At 43.9% G+C, this 23,333-nt stretch overlaps 1 protein-coding gene across 1 annotated transcript in view; it reads left to right on the top strand.

Moving 5' to 3' along the window:
* MARCHF10 (membrane associated ring-CH-type finger 10) overlaps positions 1-23,333 on the top strand; it is a 98,241-nt gene that overhangs the window by 18,934 nt on the left and 55,974 nt on the right. The window contains exon 3 of the mRNA XM_069541684.1: positions 2,845-2,964. Within this exon, the coding sequence (XP_069397785.1) occupies positions 2,845-2,964 (120 nt within the window). The remainder of the gene's footprint in view (positions 1-2,844; positions 2,965-23,333) is intronic.

The following is a 23,333-nucleotide window of genomic DNA, read 5'->3' as shown; positions in this document are numbered from 1 at the left end:
GGGCTTCCCAGGTGGCACTAGTGGTAAAGAACCCACCTGCCAATGCAGGAGATGCACGTTCCATCCCTGGGTTGCAGAAGGTCCCCTGGAGAAGGGTACGGCAACCCCCTCTAGTATTCTTGCCTGGAGAATCCCATGGATAGAGATGCCTAGTTGGGCTAGTCCATAGGATTGAAAAGAGACACGACTGAAGTCACTTAGCATGCATATTCATATCATGGTGGTGGTTTAGTCACTAAGTTGTGTCTCACTCTTGCAACCCCATGGACTGTAGCCCACAGGTTCCTCTGTCCATAGGATTTTCCAGGCAAGCATACTGGAGTGGGTTGCCATTTTCTTCTCCAGGAGATCTTCCAGACCCAGGGATTGACCCAGGTCTCCTGGGCTGAAAGCAGAGTCTTTACCAACTGAGCCACCAGGGAAGCCCTTCGTATCATATATAAAGTTAATTCCAAATAGATTATAGGTCTATATGTAAAACTGTACAACTTTTAGGAAAAAAAATAGGAGAAAGGCTTTGTTACCTTGGGTTATGAAAAGTGTCCTTAGATACACCAAAAGCACTATGCAAAAATAAATAAAAATTTAAAAGCCAGATAAAGATAAATATCATATGAATATCGCTCATGTGTAGAATCGTTAAAAAAAAAAGAAGAAATCATTCATACAAATGAACTTATATACAAAACAGAAATAGACCTACCGACATAGAAAACAAATTTATGGCTACCAAAGGGGAAGCAAGGGAGGGATAAATTAGGAGTTTGGAATTAATATAAACACACTACTACATATAAAATAGATAATCAACAAGTACCTACTATATACAGGGAACTATACTCAGTATTTTGTAACAACCTATATGGGAAAAGAATCTGAAAAAAGTGATTCATATATCTGAATTACTTTATTGTACACCAGAAACTAACACAGCATTGTATATCAACTATACCTCAAAAACAAAAAATCCATTGACATGCCCATATAATACAATAGCCTTGGGTTTTGTTCAGTCCTAACACTGGAGAGCGAAAAAGCTGGCTTAAAGCTCAACATTCAGAAAACGAAGATCATGGCATCCGGTCCCATCACTTCATGGGAAATAGATGGGGAAACAGTGGAATCAGTGTCAGCCTTTATTTTTTGGGGCTCCAAAATCACTTCAGATGGTGACTGCAGCCATGAAATTAAAAGACGCTTACTCCTTTGAAGAAAAGTTATGACCAACCTAGATAGCATATTCAAAAGCAGAGACATTACTTTGCCAACTAAGGTCTGTCTAGTCAAGGCTATGGTTTTTCCTGTGGTCATGTATGGATGTGAGAGTTGGACTGTGAAGAAAGCTGAGCGCTGAAGAATTGATGCGTTTGAACTGTGGTGTTGGAGAAGACTCTTGAGAGTCCCCTGGACTGCAAGGAGATCCAACCAGTCCATTCTGAAGGAGATTAGCCCTGGGATTTTTTTGGAAGGAATGATGCTGAAGCTGAAACTCCAATACTTTGGCCACCTCATGTGAAGAGTTGACTCATTGGAAAAGACTCCGATGCTGGGAGGGATTGGGGGCAGGAGGAGAAGGGGACGACCGAGAATGAGATGGCTGGATGGTATCACGGACTCGATGGACGTGAGTCTGAGTGAACTCCGGGAGATGGTAATGGACAGGGAGGCCTGGCGTGCTGCGATTCATGGGGTCACAAAGAGTCGGACACGACTGAGTGACTGAACTGAACTGAACTGAATACTGGAAGAGAAATATTTTGGTACTAAATTTTGTTTTAAAAAATGGAACAATTCTTCGGTTGTTTTATTTATTATTGCATTTGGGAATAGATAGTTCCCTCCAGAACAAAAAGGAAATTTAGCTAACATTAAGTGCTAGATTCTGGGGGATTCAAAAGATAAGACATGATCTTTACCTTCAGGATTTCTTGCTAATCAGCAGGAGAAACAGGCTCAAAAAATAAAACTAAATACAATAGTGGAAAAGTTGCATAATTCAAGTCATGTACGTATACAGGAGCAATTAACAGGGCCTGGGGAAGAATATACCCTGAGTCAGGGTAGAAACCACAGGGATGAGATGCCCTATGAGCTGGTTCTTAGCAGATAAGCAGGGTTTGCCAAGAAAGCATGCTGCAAAAGCTATTCCAAGTGGAAGGAACAGCATGTGCTAAAGCTCTCAAGTGTGAAAATTCTTATCCTGTAGCTGGAAATCTACAGAATTCTTACCCTGTAGCTTGGAATCTGACCCAAGGGGATACAGAGCAATGAAGGTGAGCATGAGAAGAATGAAGGTAGTAAGAACAAGGGGAGGGATAAATTAGGAGTTTGGGGATTAACAGATACACACTACTATATATAAAATAAACAACAAGGACCCGTTGTATAGCACAGGGAACCATATTCTATATCTTGTAGTGACCTATAGAATCTAAAGAATATGTGTGTGTAAACTAACATTGTGTGTAATAACATTGTAAATTAACCATACTTCAGTTTTTTTTAAAAAAAAAAGGAGGCTGAGAACAGAGAGAGAAGTAAGTACAGTGTTCTAGGAAGAGCTAGAAGGCAGCTCTAAAAGGCAGCTTTGGGCTAAGTACTTGACAAAATGCCTCTGTTGTTTGAATTTATGAAGGCAGCAGCTAATATTCTTGACCTGGCATTTAGGGCAAAGAGAGGAGGAAATGATGCCTGGGTATCTTTACACCTGATAAGAGGTATTGGTAACACTTAAGAGATGGACATCTGTATTGCATGTTCCTCATAATAGGCACTCCAAGCATAAAGTTATCAGAGCTAGTTGTAGACCTAAGCCAAAGAAACATTTTTGTTTTTATTCTGCAGGCTTGTCTAAGACGACAGGAATACAAAAGAGACCCAAATGAGAAGAAACGAGATCAATTTTGGGGGCAAGAGACAAATTTTGAGAGATCCCGGTTTTCAAGCGGGTCATCTTCCAAACAGGTACTTAGAACTCTGGGAGACACTTTTTGCTGCAGAGGGTGTGTGTGTGTATGTGTGTCTGTGAAGAATTTCAAAGGGCAGGGCAGGGAGAGACAGCGGCAGAAGCTCTCATCCTGGGTACCACCCCTACCAGGCCTGCTCCTCCTCTGCTGTGTGACCCTCCCTCTTCACCCTGTTGAGTCTCACTCTTCTTTCCTATATATAAAGGGTACAGTGGAGAGGTACCATCCAAATCAGAAACGCTGTGACCATTTAAGAGCTGGAAGCACTGGGCCTTCTAAAGTGCAGTATCATATCTATATACCTATATCTCTGGCTACTTGATCTGTCTATATGGAGACATATGCAGGCTTATGATCTTACCCATTGCATAGCTTAGTATAGATTTTATTTCAAATAGAGTAAAATGCAGTAATAATTGCATCATGTAATAACTAGAAATTGTTCACAGATTTTTGTCTGGATGACACTAATAAATAAGACGACCAATATAGGAACTTCCCTGGTGGTCCAGTGGTAAAGAATCCAGTTGCCAAGGCAGGGGGCACAGGTTCAATCCCTGGTGTGGGAAGACTCCACATGCCTCGGGGCAACAAAACCTGTGTGCCAGAACTCCCAGCCCTCCTGCTGCAACTAGATTATGCTCCACAAGAGAACCCACTGCAGTGAGTGAGAAGCCTGTGTACGGCAACAAAGACCTGGTGCAACCAAAAATAAATATAAATAAACAAAGTTAAAACAAATGAGATCAGGAATCTGCCTGCAAAGCAGGAGGCCCAGGTCCAATCCCTGGGTGGGGAAGATCCCCTGCAGAAGGAAATGGCAACCCACTCCAGTATTCTTGCCGGGAAAATTACATAGACAGAGGAGCCTGGTGGGCTACAGTCCATGGGGCTGCAAAGAGTCGGACAAGACTTAGCCACTAGACTACTCCAACATAACAGCAATACGAAAATGATAACAACAGTAGTAATAGTTATCATCACTTGAGTGATTACAATGTTCCAGTATCATGCTAGGTGCTTTTACCTATTCATTTATTTAATTCTCATAAATCTCTTTGCAGGTTATAGCCTCATTTTATAGATGAGAAAACTGAGCCTTAGAAAAATTAAGAAAGTTTACCTAAGATTTCACAGCCAGTATGCCCTGGTGGCTCAAACAGTAAAGAATCCACCTGCAATGCAGGAGACCCGGGTTTGACCCCTGAGTCAGGAAGATACCCAAATCTTCAGGTCAGGAAGATCTTTCTTCCCCTGGAAAAGGAAATGGCAACCCACTCCATTATCTTTGCCTGGAGAATTCCATGGACAGAAGAGCCTGATGAGCTAGTCTATGGGGTCGCAAAGAGTCAGACACGACTCAGCAACTCACACACACACACACACACACACTCCTTTCCAGGCAGTCTGACCCCTGAGAGGGTGGCTCTGAACCACTGAGCTGTATGATCATATTTCATGTTTAAGATCTTATCTGTGTAAGGTTTTACTTATCCTATGTAAGCACTGAATACCGCAGGCTGCATTCAATACTGGTTGTTAGCATGGAGAACTGATTTAAGATGAGTAATATGCCTTTTATGAATTCTTATTTAATATTTTATGCCTAAAATATACTCTGGAGGATGGACTCTTTTCTATCAGTGGTGTGGATCCCTGAGATAGATCCTGGATACCTGATATCAATCAAGTTCTCGGTGGGATTTCTTCTCTAATCTAGGACATTCACATAGCAGTTATTTAATGTTCAAAGGACACCTTAAAAACATCAGTGATTGATGATTATGGGAGAGACCTATACTCCCTATTAAGGAACATAAGATTGCGCAATAAAACGTTCCACCTAAAGCCCGAAGGTGAAAGAAACTCCCTCACAATATTGGCAGCTCTGAGAAGAGCACGCTGCCTGCATCTTTTCCTGTTTGTTGTTATTGTTTAGTCGTTAAGTTGTGTCTGACTCTTTTGTGATCCCATAGATGGTAGCCCATCAGGCTCCTCTGTCCAAGGGATTTCCCAGGCAAGAATGCTGGTGTGGGTTGCCATTTCCTACTCCAGGGGATCTTCCCGCCCTGGGATCAAACCCACATCTTCATTGGCGGGCACATTCTTTTCCACTGAGCCACCAGGGAAGCCCACCTTTTCCTGTTAGTCAAGGACTAAATAAAATGCCTGGTGCTGATTAAACTTATGGAGTGAGATTAATCCAAAATTTAAATCTAGTTTGGCTAGAACAACACATTTTTAGCATTAAGATAAATTCTCCCAGTTTTGCACTTAGAAACAAAAATCAAGGACAGATGAAAACAACAACAAAAAAAAGTAACGTAATTTCAGTCGAACAGTAGCATGTAGCAATCTTCCTAGACTGGAATTACTAAACAAATAGGCAGCTGGGTTCTTCTTCTATTTTCATGCAAAGTCTCACGTGCAGAGTCTTGGCCATTTTGCACGGCAACACTCATGCATTTGGGATATTCTAGGACTTGAAGTTTCATGCTGTAAAAATTACTCATTCTTTAAGGCAGGCATCTCCAACCTCCGGGATCTAATCCCTGATGATCTGAGGTGGAGCTGATGTAATAATAATAGAAATCAGTGCACAATAAATGTAATGTGCTTGAATCATCCTGAAATCATCCCCCTACCCCTGATTTGTGGAAAAATTGTCTTCTACGAAACTGGTCCCTGGTGCCAAAAAGATTGGGGACTGCTGCTTTAAGGCAGCATTGCAAAATACTCAGACCACATCTAAAAAAGGACTCAGCTGTACATATAAAAGTAATTATGAAATAAAGACAAAAATATGTGGTGAACTGCATAAAACTGGCAATTTCTAAAGCCCAAGGACGGGATTTTTCACGTTGGCTTCGTGTCATGGCACCTCAGTATGTCAGAGAACTCAAAACATGACTGAATACTCCCGATTTTTTCCAGATGATGCTGTCCCAAGGGCTTGGGTATTGATTGTACAAGTGCCAGGGCTGCCCCGATGGCCTGTCTGCATTGCAGGAGACCGGGGTTCTATCCCTGGGTTGGGAAGATATCCTGGAGAAGGCAATGGCTACCCACTGCAGTATTCTTGCTTGGAGAATTTCATGGACAGAGGAGCCTGATGGGCTACAGTCCATGGGGTCACAAGAGTCAGACGCAACTGACATTTTCAGTTTTCACTGTTGTGCAAGTGCCTTCCAGGCTGCACCTTCTCTATCAGGAAAAGCGAAAAACACTGCTACATTTAAAATGGATAATCAACAAGGACCTACTGTAAAGCACATGGAACTCTGCTCAACATTATGTGGCAGCCTGAATAGGAGGGGAGTTTAGAACTGGACATGGAACAACAGGCTGGTTCCAAATAGGAAAAGGAGTACGTCAAGGCTGTATATTGTCACCCTGCTTATTTAACATATGTACAGAATACATCATGACAAACGCTGGGCTGAAGGAAGCACAAGCTGGAATTAAGACTGCCAGGAGAAATATCAATAACCTCAGATATGCAGATGACACTACCCTTATGTCAGAAAGTGAAGAACTAAAGAGCCTCTTGATGAAAGTGAAAGAGGAGAGTGAAAAAGTTGGCTTAAAGCTCAACATTCAGAAAACTTAAATCATGGCATCCGATCCCATCACTTCATGGCAAATAGATGGGGAAACAATGGAAACAGTGGCTGACTTTATTTTTCCAGGCTCCAAAATCACTGCAGATGGTGATTGCAGCCACAAAATTAAAAGACGCTTACTCCTTGGAAGGAAAGTTATGACCAACCTAGTCAGCATATTGAAAAGCAGAGACATTACTTTGCCAACAAAGGTCCATCTAGTCAAGGCAATGGTTTTTCCAGTAGTCTTGTATGGATGTGAGAGTTGGACCATAAAGAAAGCTGAGCACCTAAGAATTGATGCTTTTGAACTGTAGTGATAAAGAAGACTCTTGAGAGTCCCTTGGACTGTGAGGAGATCCAACCAGTCCATCCTAAAGGAGATCAGTCCTGGGTGTTCATTGGAAGGACTGATGTTGAAGCTGAAACTCCAACTTTGACCACCTGATGAAAAGAGCTGACTCATTTGAAAAGACCCTGATGCTGGGAAAGATTGAAGGCGGGAGGAGAAGGGAACGACAGAGGATGAAATGGTTGGATGGCATTACCGACTCGATGGACATGGGTTTGGGTGGACTCCGGGAGCTGGTGATGGACAGGGAGGTCTGGTTGGACACGACTGAACGCCTGAACTGAACTTGGAAGGGAATGGATACACATATATGTATAACTGAGTCCCTTCTCTGTTCACCTGAAGCTATCACATTATTTGTTAATAGGCTATACCCCAGTACAAAATAAAAAGTATTTTTTTAAATCAGAAAAAATAATAGTGATTAACCCAATTAATATTTCTTATAAACCTATAAAATTATATCAATTTTATTGAATTTATCCATATTATAAATAATGAGAGCAGTCATAACCCTATTTAAACCCTATTTATTAATAAGCTAAGGACTTACGTGAAGAAGGAAATGGCAACCCACTTCAGTATTTCTTGCCTGGAGAATTCCACGGACAGGGGAGCCTGGTGGGCTACAGTCCATGGGGTCGCAAAGAGTTGGACATGACTGAGCACGCACACGTAAGGACTTAAGTACCAAGATAGATTCTCTAAGTCATTAATCACAAAACATTGGATTGGCAATAAATGTGGGAATATTTTATCCTACAAAGTAATATTTAATTAAAGGAAAACTAAAGGGTTGATTTACAAGGTTAAAAAAAAAAGTGACGAAATTCGAGTTTTCCACAGTGAATTTCACCTCTGCTTCACTCCCTGTATTAGAGACATTCCTTGCAGGATCTTGGAGGGGTTTGCCTCTGGATACAAAAGTGCAGGCAGGGCAAGGTGAGGGGAGATGTAACTCAAGGCATCCTTCTCAACAGCCATCTGGCTTGTGTGCTCATAATGCTAATCACTCCTCACTCCATCTTTTGACTTCTGCCTGGTACAAGTGAAGCCAGAGAACCCTTATGTTAGCAGTCCTCAACCTTTCTGGCACCAGAGACAAGTTTTGTGGAAGACAATTTTTCCACATACTCGGGGGAAGGGGATGGTTTGGGGGGATGAGTCAAGCATATTACATTTATTATGCACTTTATTTCTATTATTATATTACGATGTACAATGAAATAATTATACAACTCACCATAATGCAGAATCGGTGGGATTTACTATGGTCTCTGTGCAGTCAAACCTCTCTGCTAATAATAACCTGTATTTGCAGCCTTTCCCCAACAGTAGCTAGCATCACCACCTCAGCTCCACCTCAGGCCATCAGGCATTAGATTCTGATCAGGACCGTACAACCTCCTGCTGCTGCTGCTAAATCGCTTCAGTCGTGTCCAACTCTGTGAGACCCCAGAGACGGCAGCCCACCAGGCTCCTCTGTCCCTGGGATTCTCCAGGCAAGAATACTGGAGTGGGGTGCCATTGCCTTCTCCAATGCATGCATGCATGCTAAGTCGCTTCAGTCATGTCCAACTCTGTGCGACCCTATGGACAGCAGCCCAGCAGGCTCTTCTGTCCACAGGATTCTAGGCAAGAATATTGGAGTGGGTTGCCATTTCCTTCTCCACACAACCTAGATCCCCGCATGTGCATTTCACCGTAGGGTTCATGCTCCCATGAGAGTCTAATGCCGCTGCTGATCTGACAGGAGGCGGAGCTCAGGCAGTCATGCAAGCCCATGGGGAGCGGCTATAAATACAGATGAAGCTGGCTTCCCTGATGGCTCAGTGGTAAAGAATCCACCTGCCAATGCAGGAGATGCGGGTTCAATCCCTGATCCGGGAAGATTCCACGTGCTGCAAAGCAGCTAAGCCCGTGCGCCACAGCTATTGAGCCTGAGCTCTAGAGCCCCCGGAGCTGCAGCCAGTGGTACACATGCCTAGAGCCTGTTATCCACAAGGAGAGAAGCCACCACAATGAGAAGCCCGGGCACTGCAGTGAAGCGTGGCCCCCGCTCGCCACGGCCTGGAGAAAAGCCCGAGCAGCAACAGAGACCCAGCAGAGCCAAAAATAAATAAATACAATTATTTTTAATAAGAATATAACAAATATTTTTTAAAGAGAAGAAGAATGTAACAAATTGTTAAAAGAGAAAAAAAAGCAAAGAAAGGGGCAGGAGAAAGATACAGTCCAATGGGAAAGCGTAAACCCAATCCAAGCTCTCTTCCTCAGGAGAACACTCCCCTGAGTAATATCTTTGTGTAGATGGCTATGGCTGAAAAATCGAGGGGAGGATTTACCTCTGATTGGAGAAGGCAAGTTCATTCCCCGATTCAGTAGGTTGTGTGAGAGTGGATGGCTTAATCCGTGGAAATTTTTCCGACTGTACAGTCATGAGGTAAGGCATGCCACCACCTCATTTTGACACTTGGATTACAATTTCCATTACTTGTTCATTCCTTAACCCACTCTCAGGCCATCAGAATGCTGATGGGCCTGGAATAAGTGAGGCATTTGCCATGAAGTGATAGCTACAGTATCAAGAAATCATTTCCAAGTACCTGCCTGGGGGGGTGGTCAGATCCCCAAATACGCAGTTAACATGGCAGCCCTTCCCTTATGGCCCAACCTCCTTACTCCTGAGGCTTTAACCACTGGTTATGCAGAGACAGTGTTCAATCTAAATCCAAGATAAAGCAATCATCGGCAAGCCTGTGCTGAGGTGGTCTTTAAAGCAGCACCTTCTAGAAAAGGGAACCCTTCTACGCTGTGGGTGGGAATGGAAGTTGGTGTAGCCACTATGGAAAACAGCATGGAGGTTCCCTAGAAAACTAAAAATAGAATAACCATATGAGCCAGCAATCCCACTCCTGGGCATTTATCCAGACAAAATTGTAGTTCAAAAATACACATGCACACCTATGCTCATAGCAGCACTATTCACAACAGCCACAATATGGAAATAACCTAAATATCCACCGACAGAGATGGATAAAAATGATGTGGTACGTATATACGATGGAATACTACTCAGCCATTCAAAGAATAAAATAGTGCCCCTTGCAGCAACATGGATACAATTAGAGACTGTCATACTAAATAAAGTCAGAAAGAGAAAGACAAATACCATTTGATATCATTTATATGTGGGATCTAAACTATGACACAAATGAATTTATCTATGAAACAGAAACAGACTCCCGCACATAAAGAACAGACTTGCGGTTGCCAATGGGAAGAGGTTTGGGGGAGGGATGGAGGGGGAGGTTGGGGTTAGCAGATGTAAGCCATTATATTTAGAAGGGATAAACAACAAGGTCTTGCTGTATAAGACAGTGAACTATATTCAATATACTGTGATAAACCATAATGGAAAAGAATATAAAAGGAAGGTCTGTACGTGTATAACTGAATCGCTTTGCTGTGCAGCCAAAATTAATGCAACACTGTCAATCAACTACACCTCAGGTTTTAAAAATTACCAAAAAATTAAATAAATAAAGTGGCTCCTCCTAAATACATTTAAGTTAGTGACGTGACGCAGTACAAAGAACACTTACCATCGAGGGCCAGCTCTGCCCCTCATTACAGTGCAAATTCAGACAAAGCACTTTACTTCTAAGTACTTCAATTTCCCATCAAGGAGATCCTCATTATTATGCTATTATCTCATGGGATCACTGTAAGAATGAGTGAGCCTCTCAAGTGTCATGCTAACATTAGATTCATTATAAATTGCCTTGGTATCCAGCTATTTCTGCAAATGATGCTCCAACACTTATCTATGGAGGAGCAGCTCCTGAGGCTTCTAGAGTGCCTTCTTTCCCCTCAGCCTGGTCCCAGGCAACATGTCTAAAAGCCAACCTAATGTAGCAACTTAATTTTAGACCCTTTGCAAAGTTACCTACAACCATCTGAGCTGTGTAATCAAATTAGAATTTAACAGGGAAATAAATAGCAGCTCCACAGAACCAATGAGACCTTGGATGATTTAGCAGATTAAAGGGCAAAGCACGGACTTTTGTGGTGGTCCAGTGGTTAAGACTGTGCTTCCATAAAGGGAGTGCAGGTTGAGTCCCTGGAAGCGGAGCTAAGATTCCTCATTTCTTGCCACCAAAAAGCCAAGCCATAAAACAGAAACAATATTGTAACAAATTCAATAAAGACTTTTAAAATGATCCACATAAAATATATATATATATATATATATATATATATATATATATATATATATATATATATAAAGCAAAGCAGTCTCTCAGTATAAACAGGAAAGAGTGTCCCCAGGACACTGATGGCCCAGAGGAGCCTGCTGTGATGACAGGGACACCAGGATATTTTGCCCTCTCAAGACTTCACAGAGAAGGGTCAGGAGCCCTGATCTCCCCACAGAAATGGTGAAACTGACTGGGGGACAGGAACCTTCAATGGAGAAAGTCATCATGGACCCTTCTCATCTTCCAAGACCCTGCATCCGTGCCAGCTGGGAATTTCCAAAAAGCACAAACGTCAAGGATTGAGGACGCACAGAGTACAGTATTTACAGTATCGGCAAAGAAGGTGACCAGCCCTCAGCTTTTCAAGAGCACCCTTCGCTAACAGGAACAGGATTATTGTCCTCCCAGCATCAGCAACTGAGCAGCTCGATGTCTAGATCCCACGTCACAAGGACCCAACGTGACACTGGAGGGCGGTGGTGAACCTGACTCCAGCAGCAGCTGGCTCTGCCCCAGGCCTGGCTCAGCAGGATGTTTACCTCTGCGAGATCACCTGAGCCTTCCAGAAGGCAAGGTAGACTCAAGTGTGGAGGCGGCTCCCCAACACAAACATTTCTAATTGTTTTGTTCATGATCATCCACACAAACTTGAGAGGTTGAAATGAAAAGTAAAGCCTCTTCGAGTAATCTGCAGTGGCTTAAAAAGTCAGAATGTGGGTTCATACATGAAGGCAGCAAAAACATAAAACTGTGCTGTTTAATACAGTGGACATAAGCCACGCGAGACTATATAAATTAATTAAAATAAAATTGTGAATGAAGTTCCAGGTTCAGTAGCCACTTGCAGAAATCCTATGGAACAGCACCTCCAGATTATGTTGTTGTTTAGCTGCTAAATTGTGTCTGACCCCATGGACTATAGCCTGCCCGGCTCCTCTGTCTGTGGGATTTCCAGGCAAAAACACTGCAGTGGGTTCCCATTTCCTTCTCCAGGGGATCTTCCCAATCCAAGGTTCAAACCTGTGTCTCCCGCACTGCAGGCGGGTTCTTTACCACTGAACCACTACGAAAGTGCTCCAGATTACAGTCAAGTCCAAAAGATAAGACAAGATCTCATGGGCCAGGAAAGAGTTTTGTTTCCCAGAAATCAGCCCTGCATAATCCAAACTACAGTGCTTTGCCCGTGACAGCTCCTTGCAAACGTTTGCTCTCGGATGATGAGTCAGCTGGCTTGCTTTGCATTTGGGTTTTCCTCCGACCTGGGTATATTTGCATGCCTCCTTTCACTACCTTTCTCTTCAGCCTCTCCTGCCTGTGAAAACCTTGAGCCTCTCCTCTTTCAAACGGCTCTCAGGGAGTTGTTTCTTCTCCCATTAATCTGTCAGTGTCAACCTACCGACACCCTTGGGGGTGTCACGGAAGCAGCCAGCTTAGCACATGGCATATGTGTTCTGTGACTCATTCTTTTGATTTTCTCTAACTTCTACTTGTGTGTTGCCAGACTCCCCTTGGGCTGGGCCTCCCATCCTTCTGGCCCTGGGGGCTGCGTGTGGCTGAGGCAGGTCTCTCTCACACTCACACACACACACACACACACACACACACACACACACACACTGGTTCCAACTGCCCCACCCTGGGAGGCTGTGAGTCATCCCTAACACCTGGCCAGGTGTTGTCCCTGCCGCCCCCTTGACTCTAGCGCAGATTCCGCGCCCTCCAGGTGCCCCTGAGTGACAACACACCTCCGCCCGCCTCTGGAACCCGACATGGACGTCAGGGCGATGGAATGTGCAGCCCACGGTTTGCCGGGTGCACACCTGTGAGAATCTTCGCTTGAGTTTGTTTTGCCTGAACTTCTTTCGGCCCAGGAGAATTCTGGAGACCCTTAGACTCCTCCTCCCTCTCCTTCTCACATCTGACAGCTGTCAAACATCAGAGCTGGACCGTCTTACCTTCCTCTGTCTTGAGATCTGTCCACCAGCACCTCCCTTTACACAGCTCTGTCTTCCTTTTTTCTTTTTGCCTGGATTATTGTAGGAGCCATTTTCCTGGTCATTTCACCTTCACCTCAACCCTTCTGGCCAGTGTCCTAGGCAGCAGTAAGAATGACCCTTCTAAAAGCAAATTAGATTGTGTTGCTCTGCTATTAAAAGTTCTTTAGTGGGGCCTTCCCTGGTGGGCCAGTGGCTAAGACTCTGAGCTCCCAATGCAGGGGGCCCAGGTTCCATCCCTGGTCAGGGAACTAGGTCCTACATGCCGCAACTAAAGGTCCCATGTGCCGCTACTAAGACCCAGTGCAGCCAAATAAATAAATGTTTTTTTAAAAAGTTCTCTAGCGGTTCCCCATTGTCTTGGGATCAAGTTCAAACACCTTAGCAAAGTGTTTGATGGCCCTCAAGGCCATTGGTGGCCTGACTCTCAACTCTGCAAGCACCTCCTTTGGGAAGAGCTTCCGAGCAGCTACTGGGGGGTCCGGTGGTTTTGTTTTCGTTCCTTCACTGTGTCCCCATACCACTCTCCAGGCTCAAGCCCACCTTAGGACACGTGTCTGTCTCCTCCTCAGGCTGGGGGTCACTCAGGAGCAGGCCCTCGTGGTTACTCCATTTCCAGTGCCCACCACATGCTAAGCACTCCATGAATGCTTGAAGGCTGACAGTCGCAAGACCAGTTTAGGAATATGCTCATGTTGAAGTCATAGTGATGCAGCCGGAGCAGGACCCCTCCCCTGAGCAAGAGAAGAAAGCGGGTACTGTTACCAGGGTGGTGAGCAATCCCCAGCCTGGCTTCTAATCATCCAGAGGAGGGTGGTTTGGTGAGACAGGCAGTGAACAAGGGCCAGTCTGGCTCTGAAGATTGAAACTGCCATCAGCCATCTGGAAACAACCTCACTGCTGATGACCAGACTAACCAGCTACAGAGAGCCTGGCTCACCACTCCGCCAAGGGACAGGTGGCAGCTTTAAAGCTCTCGGTGGGTTCCTTTAATCCCAGGTGGGCAAGAATATAGAGACAGAAGCAGCTCTCTCCTACCGTTCAGCACAGGGAAGTCTGCTCAGTGTTATGGGGCAGCCAGGATGGGAGGGAGGTTTGGGGGAGAATGCTGCTGCTGGCTCTGTGTGCTCAGTCGTGTCTGACTCTTTGTGACCCCAAGGACTGTAGCCCACCAGGCTCCTCTGTCCATGGGCTGAGCCAGGCAAGAGTACTAGAGTGGGTTGCCATGCCCTTCTCCAGGGGGTCTTCCCAACCCAGGGATGAAACCCAAATCTCCTGCATTGGCAGGCAGATTCTTTACTGCTGAGCCACCTGGGAAGCCCCTTGGGGGAGAATGGATGCTAGTATGTGTGTGGCTGAGTCCCTTTGCTGTGTACCTGAAACTACCCCAGCACTGTTAATCGGCTATATTCCAATACAAAATTTAAAAGTTAAAAAACAAAACAAAACAAAAACTCATGACTGAGCAGAATCTTTGGAGCTGACCTCTGGACATAAGTCCACCATTGCCTCAGACGGCTGGCTTTTCAGATGAAAGCATCTTTCTTTCCTACTGACACACACACACACAAACACACAAGCAGTTTTCTGTGGACAGAGGAAACTCAGACTAGCCCAAAGTTGACCCAGGACTCACTCATATTTTATAAGAGATCATCTTGGTGTAATTGAACATTTCACCAGGTAACTCACCAGGCTGAACCAGAGGCTTTCTTTGAGATCAGTTCAGTTCAATCACTCAGTCATCTCCGACTCTTTGCAACTCAATAGACTGTAGCACGCCAGGCTTCCCTGTCCATCACCAACTCCTGGAGCTTACTCAAACTCATGTCCATTGAGTCGGTGATGCCATCCAACCATCTTATTCTCTGTCTTCCCCTTCTCCTCCTGCCTTCAATCTTTCCCAGCATCAGGGTCTTTTCAAATGAGTCAGTTTTTCTCATCAGGTGGCCAAAGTATCGGAGTTTCAGCTTTACCATCAGTCCTTCCAATGAATATTCAGGACTGATTTCCTTTAGGATGGACTGGTCGGATTTCCTTGCAGTCCAAGGGACTCTCAAGAGTCTTCTCCAACACCACAGTTCAAAAGCGTCAATTCTTCAGCACTCAGCTTTCTTCATAGTCCAACTCTCACATCCATGACCACTGGAGAAACCATAGTTTTGACTAGATGGACCTTTGTTGACAAAGTAATGTCTCTGCTTTTTAATAAGTTTCTAGGTTGTTCATAACTTTTCTCCCAAAGAGCGAACGTCTTTTAATTTCATGGCTGCAGTCACCATCTGCAGTGATTTAGGAGCCCAAAAAATAAAGTCCGTCACTGTTTCCATTGTTTCCTCATCTATTTGCCATGAAATGATGGGACTGGATGCCATGATCTTAGTTTTCTGAATGATGAGTTTTAAACCAACTTTTTGACTCTCCTCTTACACTTTCATCAAGAGGTTCTTTTGTTCTTCCTTGCTTTCTGCCACCAGGGTGGTGTCATCTGCATATCTGAGGTTACTGATATTTCTCCCAACAATCTTGATTCCAGCTTGTGCTTCATCCAGCCTGGCATTTTGCATGATGTACTCTGCATATAAGCTAAATAGCAGGGTGACAATATACAGCCATGACGTACTCCTTTCCCAATTTGGAACCAGTCTGTTGTTCCATGTCCAGTTCTAAGTGTTGCTTCCTGATCTGCATACAGGTTTCTCAAGAGGCAGGTCAGCTGGTCTGCTATTCCTATCTCTTAAGAATTTTCCACAGTTTGTTGTGGTCCACACAGTCAAAGGCTTTGGCATAGTCAATAAAGCAGAAGTAGACATTTTTCTGGAACTCTCTTGCTTTTTTGATGATCCAACAGATGTTGACAATTTGATTTCTGGTTCCTCTGCCTTTTCTAAATCCAGCTTGTACATCTGGAATTTCCTGGTTCACACACTGTTGAAGCCTGGCTTGAAGAATTTTGAGCATTACTTTGCTAGTGTGTGAGATGAGTGTAATTGTGCAGTAGTTTGAACATTCTTTGGCACTGCTTTTCTTTGGGATTCGAATGAAAATTGAACTTTCCCAGTCCTGTGGCTGAGTTTTCCAAATTTGCTGGCATATTGAATGCAGCACTTTCACAGCATCATCTTTTAGGATTTGAAATAGCTCAACTGGAATTCTATCGCCTCCACTAGCTTTGTTCATAGTGATGCTTCCTAAGGCCCACTTGACTTTGCATTCCAGATGTCTGTCTCTAGGTGAGTGATCACACCATCATGGTTATCTGGGTCATGAAGATCTTTTTTGTATAGTTCTTCTGTGTATTCTTGCCACCTAGTTCCAAAGAATAGCAAGGAGAGAGAAGAAAGCCTTCCTCAGTGATCAATGCAAAGAAATAGAGGTAAACAATAGAATGGGAAAGACTAGAGATCTCTTCAAGAAAATGAGAGATACCAAGGGAACATTTCATGTGAAGGTTGCGATCAGATTACAGAGTAATTGGAAGACCTGGAGCACAGGCCCCTCTGTGGACACAGCCAGGACCCACAGACCTTTCAGAGCAGCAATGGCACGGGTGAATAACTGCATCCAGGCAGAACCAGCCGGGCCTCATTTCTTTTTTGTTTCTGTGCTTTGCCTGAGCTCCACTAGGAAATCTTAAAATAGGGCATGGCAGGAAAATGGGGCAACTGTCAGTTTAAATTGCAGCTGCTTCCAGAGCATCATCCTGCCTTTTCAACAGATAAGCAGGATAGCCTAGGGTCAATCCTTCCACAGGATGACTCTGCCATGCGGCCAGGTCAGACAAACACCAATTGGTTATCCCCACTCAGTGAAATCCATGGTACCGAGCCTTGCTGATATCTGACCCCAAGAGTTCCCCGTGTTAATTGGACTGAGCAGCTCAGAAATTGCATGAGCGAAGATTATAATAAAGTGGCTCTTTTCACATTTTATGTAGTGCTGTGTGTTTCCATTTGCAACCTCTTATTAAAATCCCCTACTTAAAAAAAAAAAAAAGATTCCAACAGCTTTTTAAAACCAAAAAACTTGTTAAAAACCTATTAAAATTCAGATATCAAAATTTTAAAAATTTTCCATTGCAAGATGTGATTATTCAGAGGCATGCCTGCATTAAGTACAATTTATAATTATAGCATTTCATCCTAAAATCTCCTTTTGTTTTACTGTTACATTGCTTTCTTTTTGCAGAATTATAAATCACTGGTGTCCAAGACACTGTGTTGGGTGGTATATGGGGCGATAGTGATGAGTAAACTGTGCCTCGCTCCCACCCTCGGGTAGTTCATAGTGTTGGTAAAATAAGACATCACACGAATGCCTGCAGGTCAAGATAGTATCTGATGAGTGTGATAAGAAGGCAAGGGAAACCTGGGAAACCTTTCTGGAGATGCTGATTTTCAGTTGGATATTAAGACACGGGCAGGTACTGGGGAGCTGGGAGTAGTGGGTGGGGAGCCAGGGTAGGGCAGAGGTTACAGGCGGAAGAGACAGTCGGAGTCACAGAGGCTCACTGGGGAGCAGGTAAGCAGGCCAGTCTCCCCGCAGCACAGGAAATGTGCACCAGAGCTCCCCCTGGCGGAGGGGGTGGTGGTGTTCGCATCCCCCCACAGCCCTTCCTCAGATCAGGAGGCAGGAGGGCGCCCTTCTTGCTCCCTGACGCTGCTGTCAGACCACCGCTCCACTGGCTCTGTTGGACACGCCGTCCGCTGGGGCTTGTGCTGCTTCATTCCACCATTCCCTGCTGCCGTCATCCTTGTTGTCTCCTAGCCACTCTCCCCTCTTCAGTGAGGACCGGCCGTGGCTCCCTTCCTCTCCACCCCGTCTCCTGAACTCTGGTCGCAAGCGTGGATCAGCAGTCCCCAACCTTTTTGGCACCAGGGACCGGTTTCATGGAAGACCGTTTTCCCACAGACCAGGGGGCAGAGGATGGTTTGGGGATGATTCAAGCACATTACATTTATTGCGCACTTTATTTCTAACCTGATGCCACCGCTGATCGGACAGGAGGTACCGGTCTGTGGTCCAGAGGTTGCGGACCCCTGGCCTAGATGAGTTCAGCATCTACCTGGGTGATCTAGCCACACCCTGCCTCCTCAGGTCCTCAAGCATCTTAAAGGTCCCCCTCCATCCCTCTCTGCTACCCTCCCCAACACCACATCCTAGTTGGCATCATCAGATAAAGTTCTCCATCTCTAAAAATTACTGATCACCACCAGCCTTCCTGCTCTTCTGCTCAACCACTTCTACTGTGACACTTCTTCCCATGGGGAACCTCTGGCTCACTGGTTCGTCTCCCTTTGCCCTCTTATTGCCCACTCTGGGCTAAACTTCCCTTCCCAAGCAGGCTGTGTTCTGTGTTTGATCCTCTTAATGTTGCCTTGCCCTTTGTTTTGTTTCCATACCTCTCTGGCAAAATCCTGCTCATCCATGGTCTCTGGGTCTGTACCCAGGCTGCTGAAAACTGCACCGCCCTCCCCTCATTGCCATCCAGTCATCAACGTCTCCACCTCTGCTCCGGAGCCCACCTCCTAGCTCTCTCCTCATTTCCATTCCTGCACCTCCCAACTCTGTACCAGAGCCTTCCCATCTGTGTTTAATCATGACCTAAGCTCTTGGGGCTTCCCTGGTGGCTCAGATGGTAAAGAATCTGCCTGCAATGTGGGAGACCTGGGTTCGATCCCTGGGTCAGGAAGATCTTCTGGAGAAGGAAATGGCAACCCACTGCAGTATTCTTGCCTGGGAAATCCCATGAACAGAGGAGCCTGGAGGGCTACAGTCCAGGGGGGTCACAAAGAGTCGGACATAACCGAGCAACTAACACTAAGCTCTCCTGTCTAAAACTTAGCAGAACAGACCCTCCTTGAGCCTACATCCCCTCCGCTTATTTCTTCTCCCTCCCAGTCAAGGTTCTTAGAAGAATCATTTACTCTGATTGACTCCGTTTCCCCACCTCTTACTCACAATGCAACCCACTCCAACCTGGCTGCCATGCACATCTTCCACAGAAATGGCTCTTGGTCAGATGCCTTCCACGTCTGTGGTGCAGAAGGCCTCCTGTGGTCCTCACTGTGCTCGACCTCTCGGCAGCTCTGACTCACCTGGCCACGCCACACTCCTTGAAATGCTGTGTCCCTGAGCTTCTACGAAGCCACAGTCTCCTGATTCTCTCCTGGCTTCTCCTGCTCCTCCCTTCTCCAGTCCTGGGATTCCTCCAGGCTTGCTTCTCTTCTCACTCTACACCTGGGAGTAAATCCTGGTTTTCTGTCACAGGCTTCTTAGGCAATAATGATGACTTCTTTGCCTCTTCTTCTCACAATAATATTTTCAAATGCATAAAATAAGATGCACTTCCTATTCACAATGTAACCCACTCCACTCTGGCTGCCCATCAACAGGCCCAGTGCTAAAGTTCCCAGCCTGGCCCTTCGTTCTTTTTTTTCCCTCCTGGCTGCACCACACAGCATGTAAGATCTTAGTTCACCAACCAGGGATAGAACTCATGACCCCTGCCGTAGAAATGTAGAGTCATAACCACTGGACCACCAGGGAAGTCCCCGTCAGCTCTGTAAGGGCAGTCTTTGAGTCCTTATTCTCATAGTCCCAACATAAGTAGTTGTGTTGCCTTTTCCATTGGAGGTTCCCTGTTAGTGTAACTGTATGCTCATCCTAAAGCACCAAGTGTAAGATAAGACATTTCCTTTAAAATTTATCTTACATTGACTTTACTGAGTTGATCACTGATCTCTCATTGTTACCTGATGATATTATGAAGAGAAAGGTTGCTTTTTAATATTTATTTATTTATTTGGCTGTGTCGGGTCTAACTTACTGATCTTTGTTGCGTCGTGAGGGATCCTTCATTGCGGCATACTCACGGACTTCCGTAGTTGCAGGGTGCGGGCTTAGTTGCTCTGTGGCCTGTGGAATCTGCCCAGACCAGGGATTGAGCTTGTGTCCCCTGCCTTGGAAGGTAGATTCTTAACCACTGGACCACCAAAGAAGTCCCGGCCAAGATTTTTTAATCTAAAGAAATGAATGTCTATGATGAACCATATATTAGAAGACCAGCAGCATTTTCCAAAAGTACCTCGTTTATCCCAGCTGCCCTGAAAACACCTGTACTTCTCCATCTATAGCGCCGCTCTCCCTTTCCCTCCAGCATTTTACCAGGAGCTTCTAAACATACGGAGAGGCTGACAGATGTGTACTATGAATATCCACATCCCCACCACCTAGATACTACAGTGTTCACACTTTGCTACACCTGCTTTATCACGTGTCTAGCCCCTTATCCATCCATTGAGCCATCTTGTGTTTTGGTGCATTTCAAAGTAACTTGCAAACATCAGTACTCGACCTATTTCCCCCTGGAAAAAACTTAAAAAGCATAAGATGTTATGGAAAAACCCAAACGAACTTTTTGGCCAACCCAGTACATCATTCTGGAGAAGGGAATGGCCACCCGCTCCAGTATTCTTGCCTGGAGAGTTCCATGGACAGAAGAGCCTGGTGGGCTGCCATCTACGGGGTCACAAAGAGTCAGACATGACTGAACGACTAACACATACATACATCACTGCTGCTGCTGCTGCTGCTGCTGCTAAGTCGCTTCAGTCATGTCCGACTCTGTGCGACCCCATAGACGGCAGCCCACCAGGCTCCCCGGTCCCTGGGATTCTCCAGGCAAGAACACTGGAGTGGGTTGCCATTTCCTTCTCCAATGCGTGAAAGTGAAGTCGCTCAGTTGTGTCCGACTCTTAGCGACCCCATGGACTGCGGCCCACCAGGCTCCTCCATCCATGGGATTTTCCAGGCAAGAGTGCTGGAGTGGGGTGCCATTGTCTTCTCCGACATACATCGTTAGCTAGAGTTGAATATTTGTTTACGGTTTTTGTGATTTGATTTGTTCTATTTTTTTCCTATTTTTAAATTTTAGAGGTAAAAATTACCTCCCGTGACTTATACAGATATTAAGAGCAGTATTTCATGAGTTTTGATAAATGCTTGTAACCATATAACCTGACCCCTCACTGAGTTTCCATTATCCCATGCCCCTTCCCAGTCAATTCCCGCCCCATCCCTCTCAGAGGCAACCACTATTCTGCATGTTTTCACCATAAATTAGTTTTGTCTTTTCCCATTTTTTTACACTCTTTTCAGTTTAGCTTTTAAGTCATTTCAGACCCTTTTTAGAAATAGGTGGAATATAGATTCTAAACAGATGAGCTAAAATAAATGAACCTACTCAATAATTAAATTAAAAGTACATACAAGTTACAAATTACAGTATTTTCCCAAGATGACAAAGACTCTTTCTAAAAGATAATATGTAGTTGGAGAATACTTGTAGAATCTGGCATGTACATCTGGAAATATAAATTAATACATCATTTCTGGAGGACAGTTTGGGAACAAAAATTTGTAAATCTTTGTGATACTGTTAATCTACCAATATAAATTCCCCCTTCAGAAATAAAGAAATAATTGATGATGTGCATAAATATATAAGAATATTCATCATAGCATCATTTACCACAGAAGAAATTGGAAGCAACCTAAATGACCAACAGAAATAATTATGACAGAGCCATACAATGTGAATATATTGTAAAGACAAAGAGAGCTGTTAAGAAAGAATAAACTTTACTTAGTGGGTTTGTTAGAGTAACATTTGTATTGTGATTCTGAAATTATTTCATGTGTATTGCAGAGTAAAAAATTAATAAATGTTTTAATATAACAGGAATAAAGATTTTAAATATGAGAGAGAAAATAAAAGAAAGGAAGGGAAAACCCCATAAAATATTTAACTTTAAATATTTCTGTGAGCTTATAATTTTTTAAATACATATTTCTAATTAATTCCAGTGAAAAGATTTAGGAACACTGTCCCTCTATTTGCAATAAATGCGCATAGCAAGCAGATATTGATTTCTAAATAGCTTTCTAAACTAGAAGGAACTAGAGCTTACTGGGAAAACAACTGATTCTAGGTCTGAGCCAGGTAAAGTACAAGGTTAGGCTATGAAATTTTACTGTACCAGAAAGCGAAGAAGTGCTCAGGGACTCAAGTCAACAGCAGACTAGAATGAATTCCCATTCACCACTTCCTGAGCCTCAAAAAATGTGATGAGATAATTAAGTAAAATATGCCCGTGAGACCACAATGATAACAAACAAGTAAACAAACAAGAAGGGAGGAAAGGAAAGTTCTTTAGAGAAGAATACCAGCTAATAATTGTAGAAGAAATAATAGAAAAATCATCATTTTGCTACTATGATGTAACTATCAATTCAGTCAAAGCACATCAAAAGATGCTAAAATTATTGAATAAAATGTGTAATTAATAGGCTATTGTCAAAGAATCATCCCATAGATTACCTACTAATTACAAAAGGGAAACATGCACTTTTATATTAAAAAATCATATAGAAAAAATCTAACAGTCAGAAACCTAGCAGTCAGCTCCTTGCCCTAGAGACCAAACAGTGTTGTTTTGTGCTGAGGTGATGGATACCACCACCTGTGCAATATTCTTACCCAAAATGATTAACCCCCAATTTTATTATGAGAAAGCTTGCAAATCCAAAACACACAACCTTCTATGAGGCTGAGACTTTTCAAACAGTAAAAATCATGAAAAGGCAAAAAGGGCCGAGAACTAGAGAGACATAGCAAGTGCATGCAACTGGCGTATCTTCACTGGACCGTAGATCGAAACAGGCACTCTGGTGACAGTTCGGTTCAAATATGCTCTACATATTAGGTGATGTTATGAAGCTATTAAATTCTCTTGGGTCGGATAACAGTATTGTGGCTTTGTAGGAGAACGGCTATTTTGATAGGAGATGCATGTTGAAGTATTCAGGGGTAAGAGTATCATGAAGTCCAGTCACTTTTAAATTGTTTAGAAAAAGAATATATATATTAATTATATATACATTATATATATATAGAGAGAGAGAGAGAGAGAAAGCAAATTGGCAAGGGGAAGGGATGTTATTTCTATTATTCTTTCAACTTCTCCATAGATTTGAAATTTTTAAAAATAAGGTTGAAAAAATTGTAGAAAGGTATCTATGGATACAATGTATTGTTAAGTGACAATGTAAAGTATGGTTCAATTCTATTTCTATGAAAAGAAACATTTATGGGG

The sequence above is a fragment of the Ovis canadensis genome, chromosome 11 (assembly GCF_042477335.2).
Source record: "Ovis canadensis isolate MfBH-ARS-UI-01 breed Bighorn chromosome 11, ARS-UI_OviCan_v2, whole genome shotgun sequence".
Lineage (NCBI taxonomy): Eukaryota > Metazoa > Chordata > Mammalia > Artiodactyla > Bovidae > Ovis > Ovis canadensis.
This window is presented reverse-complemented; position numbering and strand designations above follow the sequence as displayed.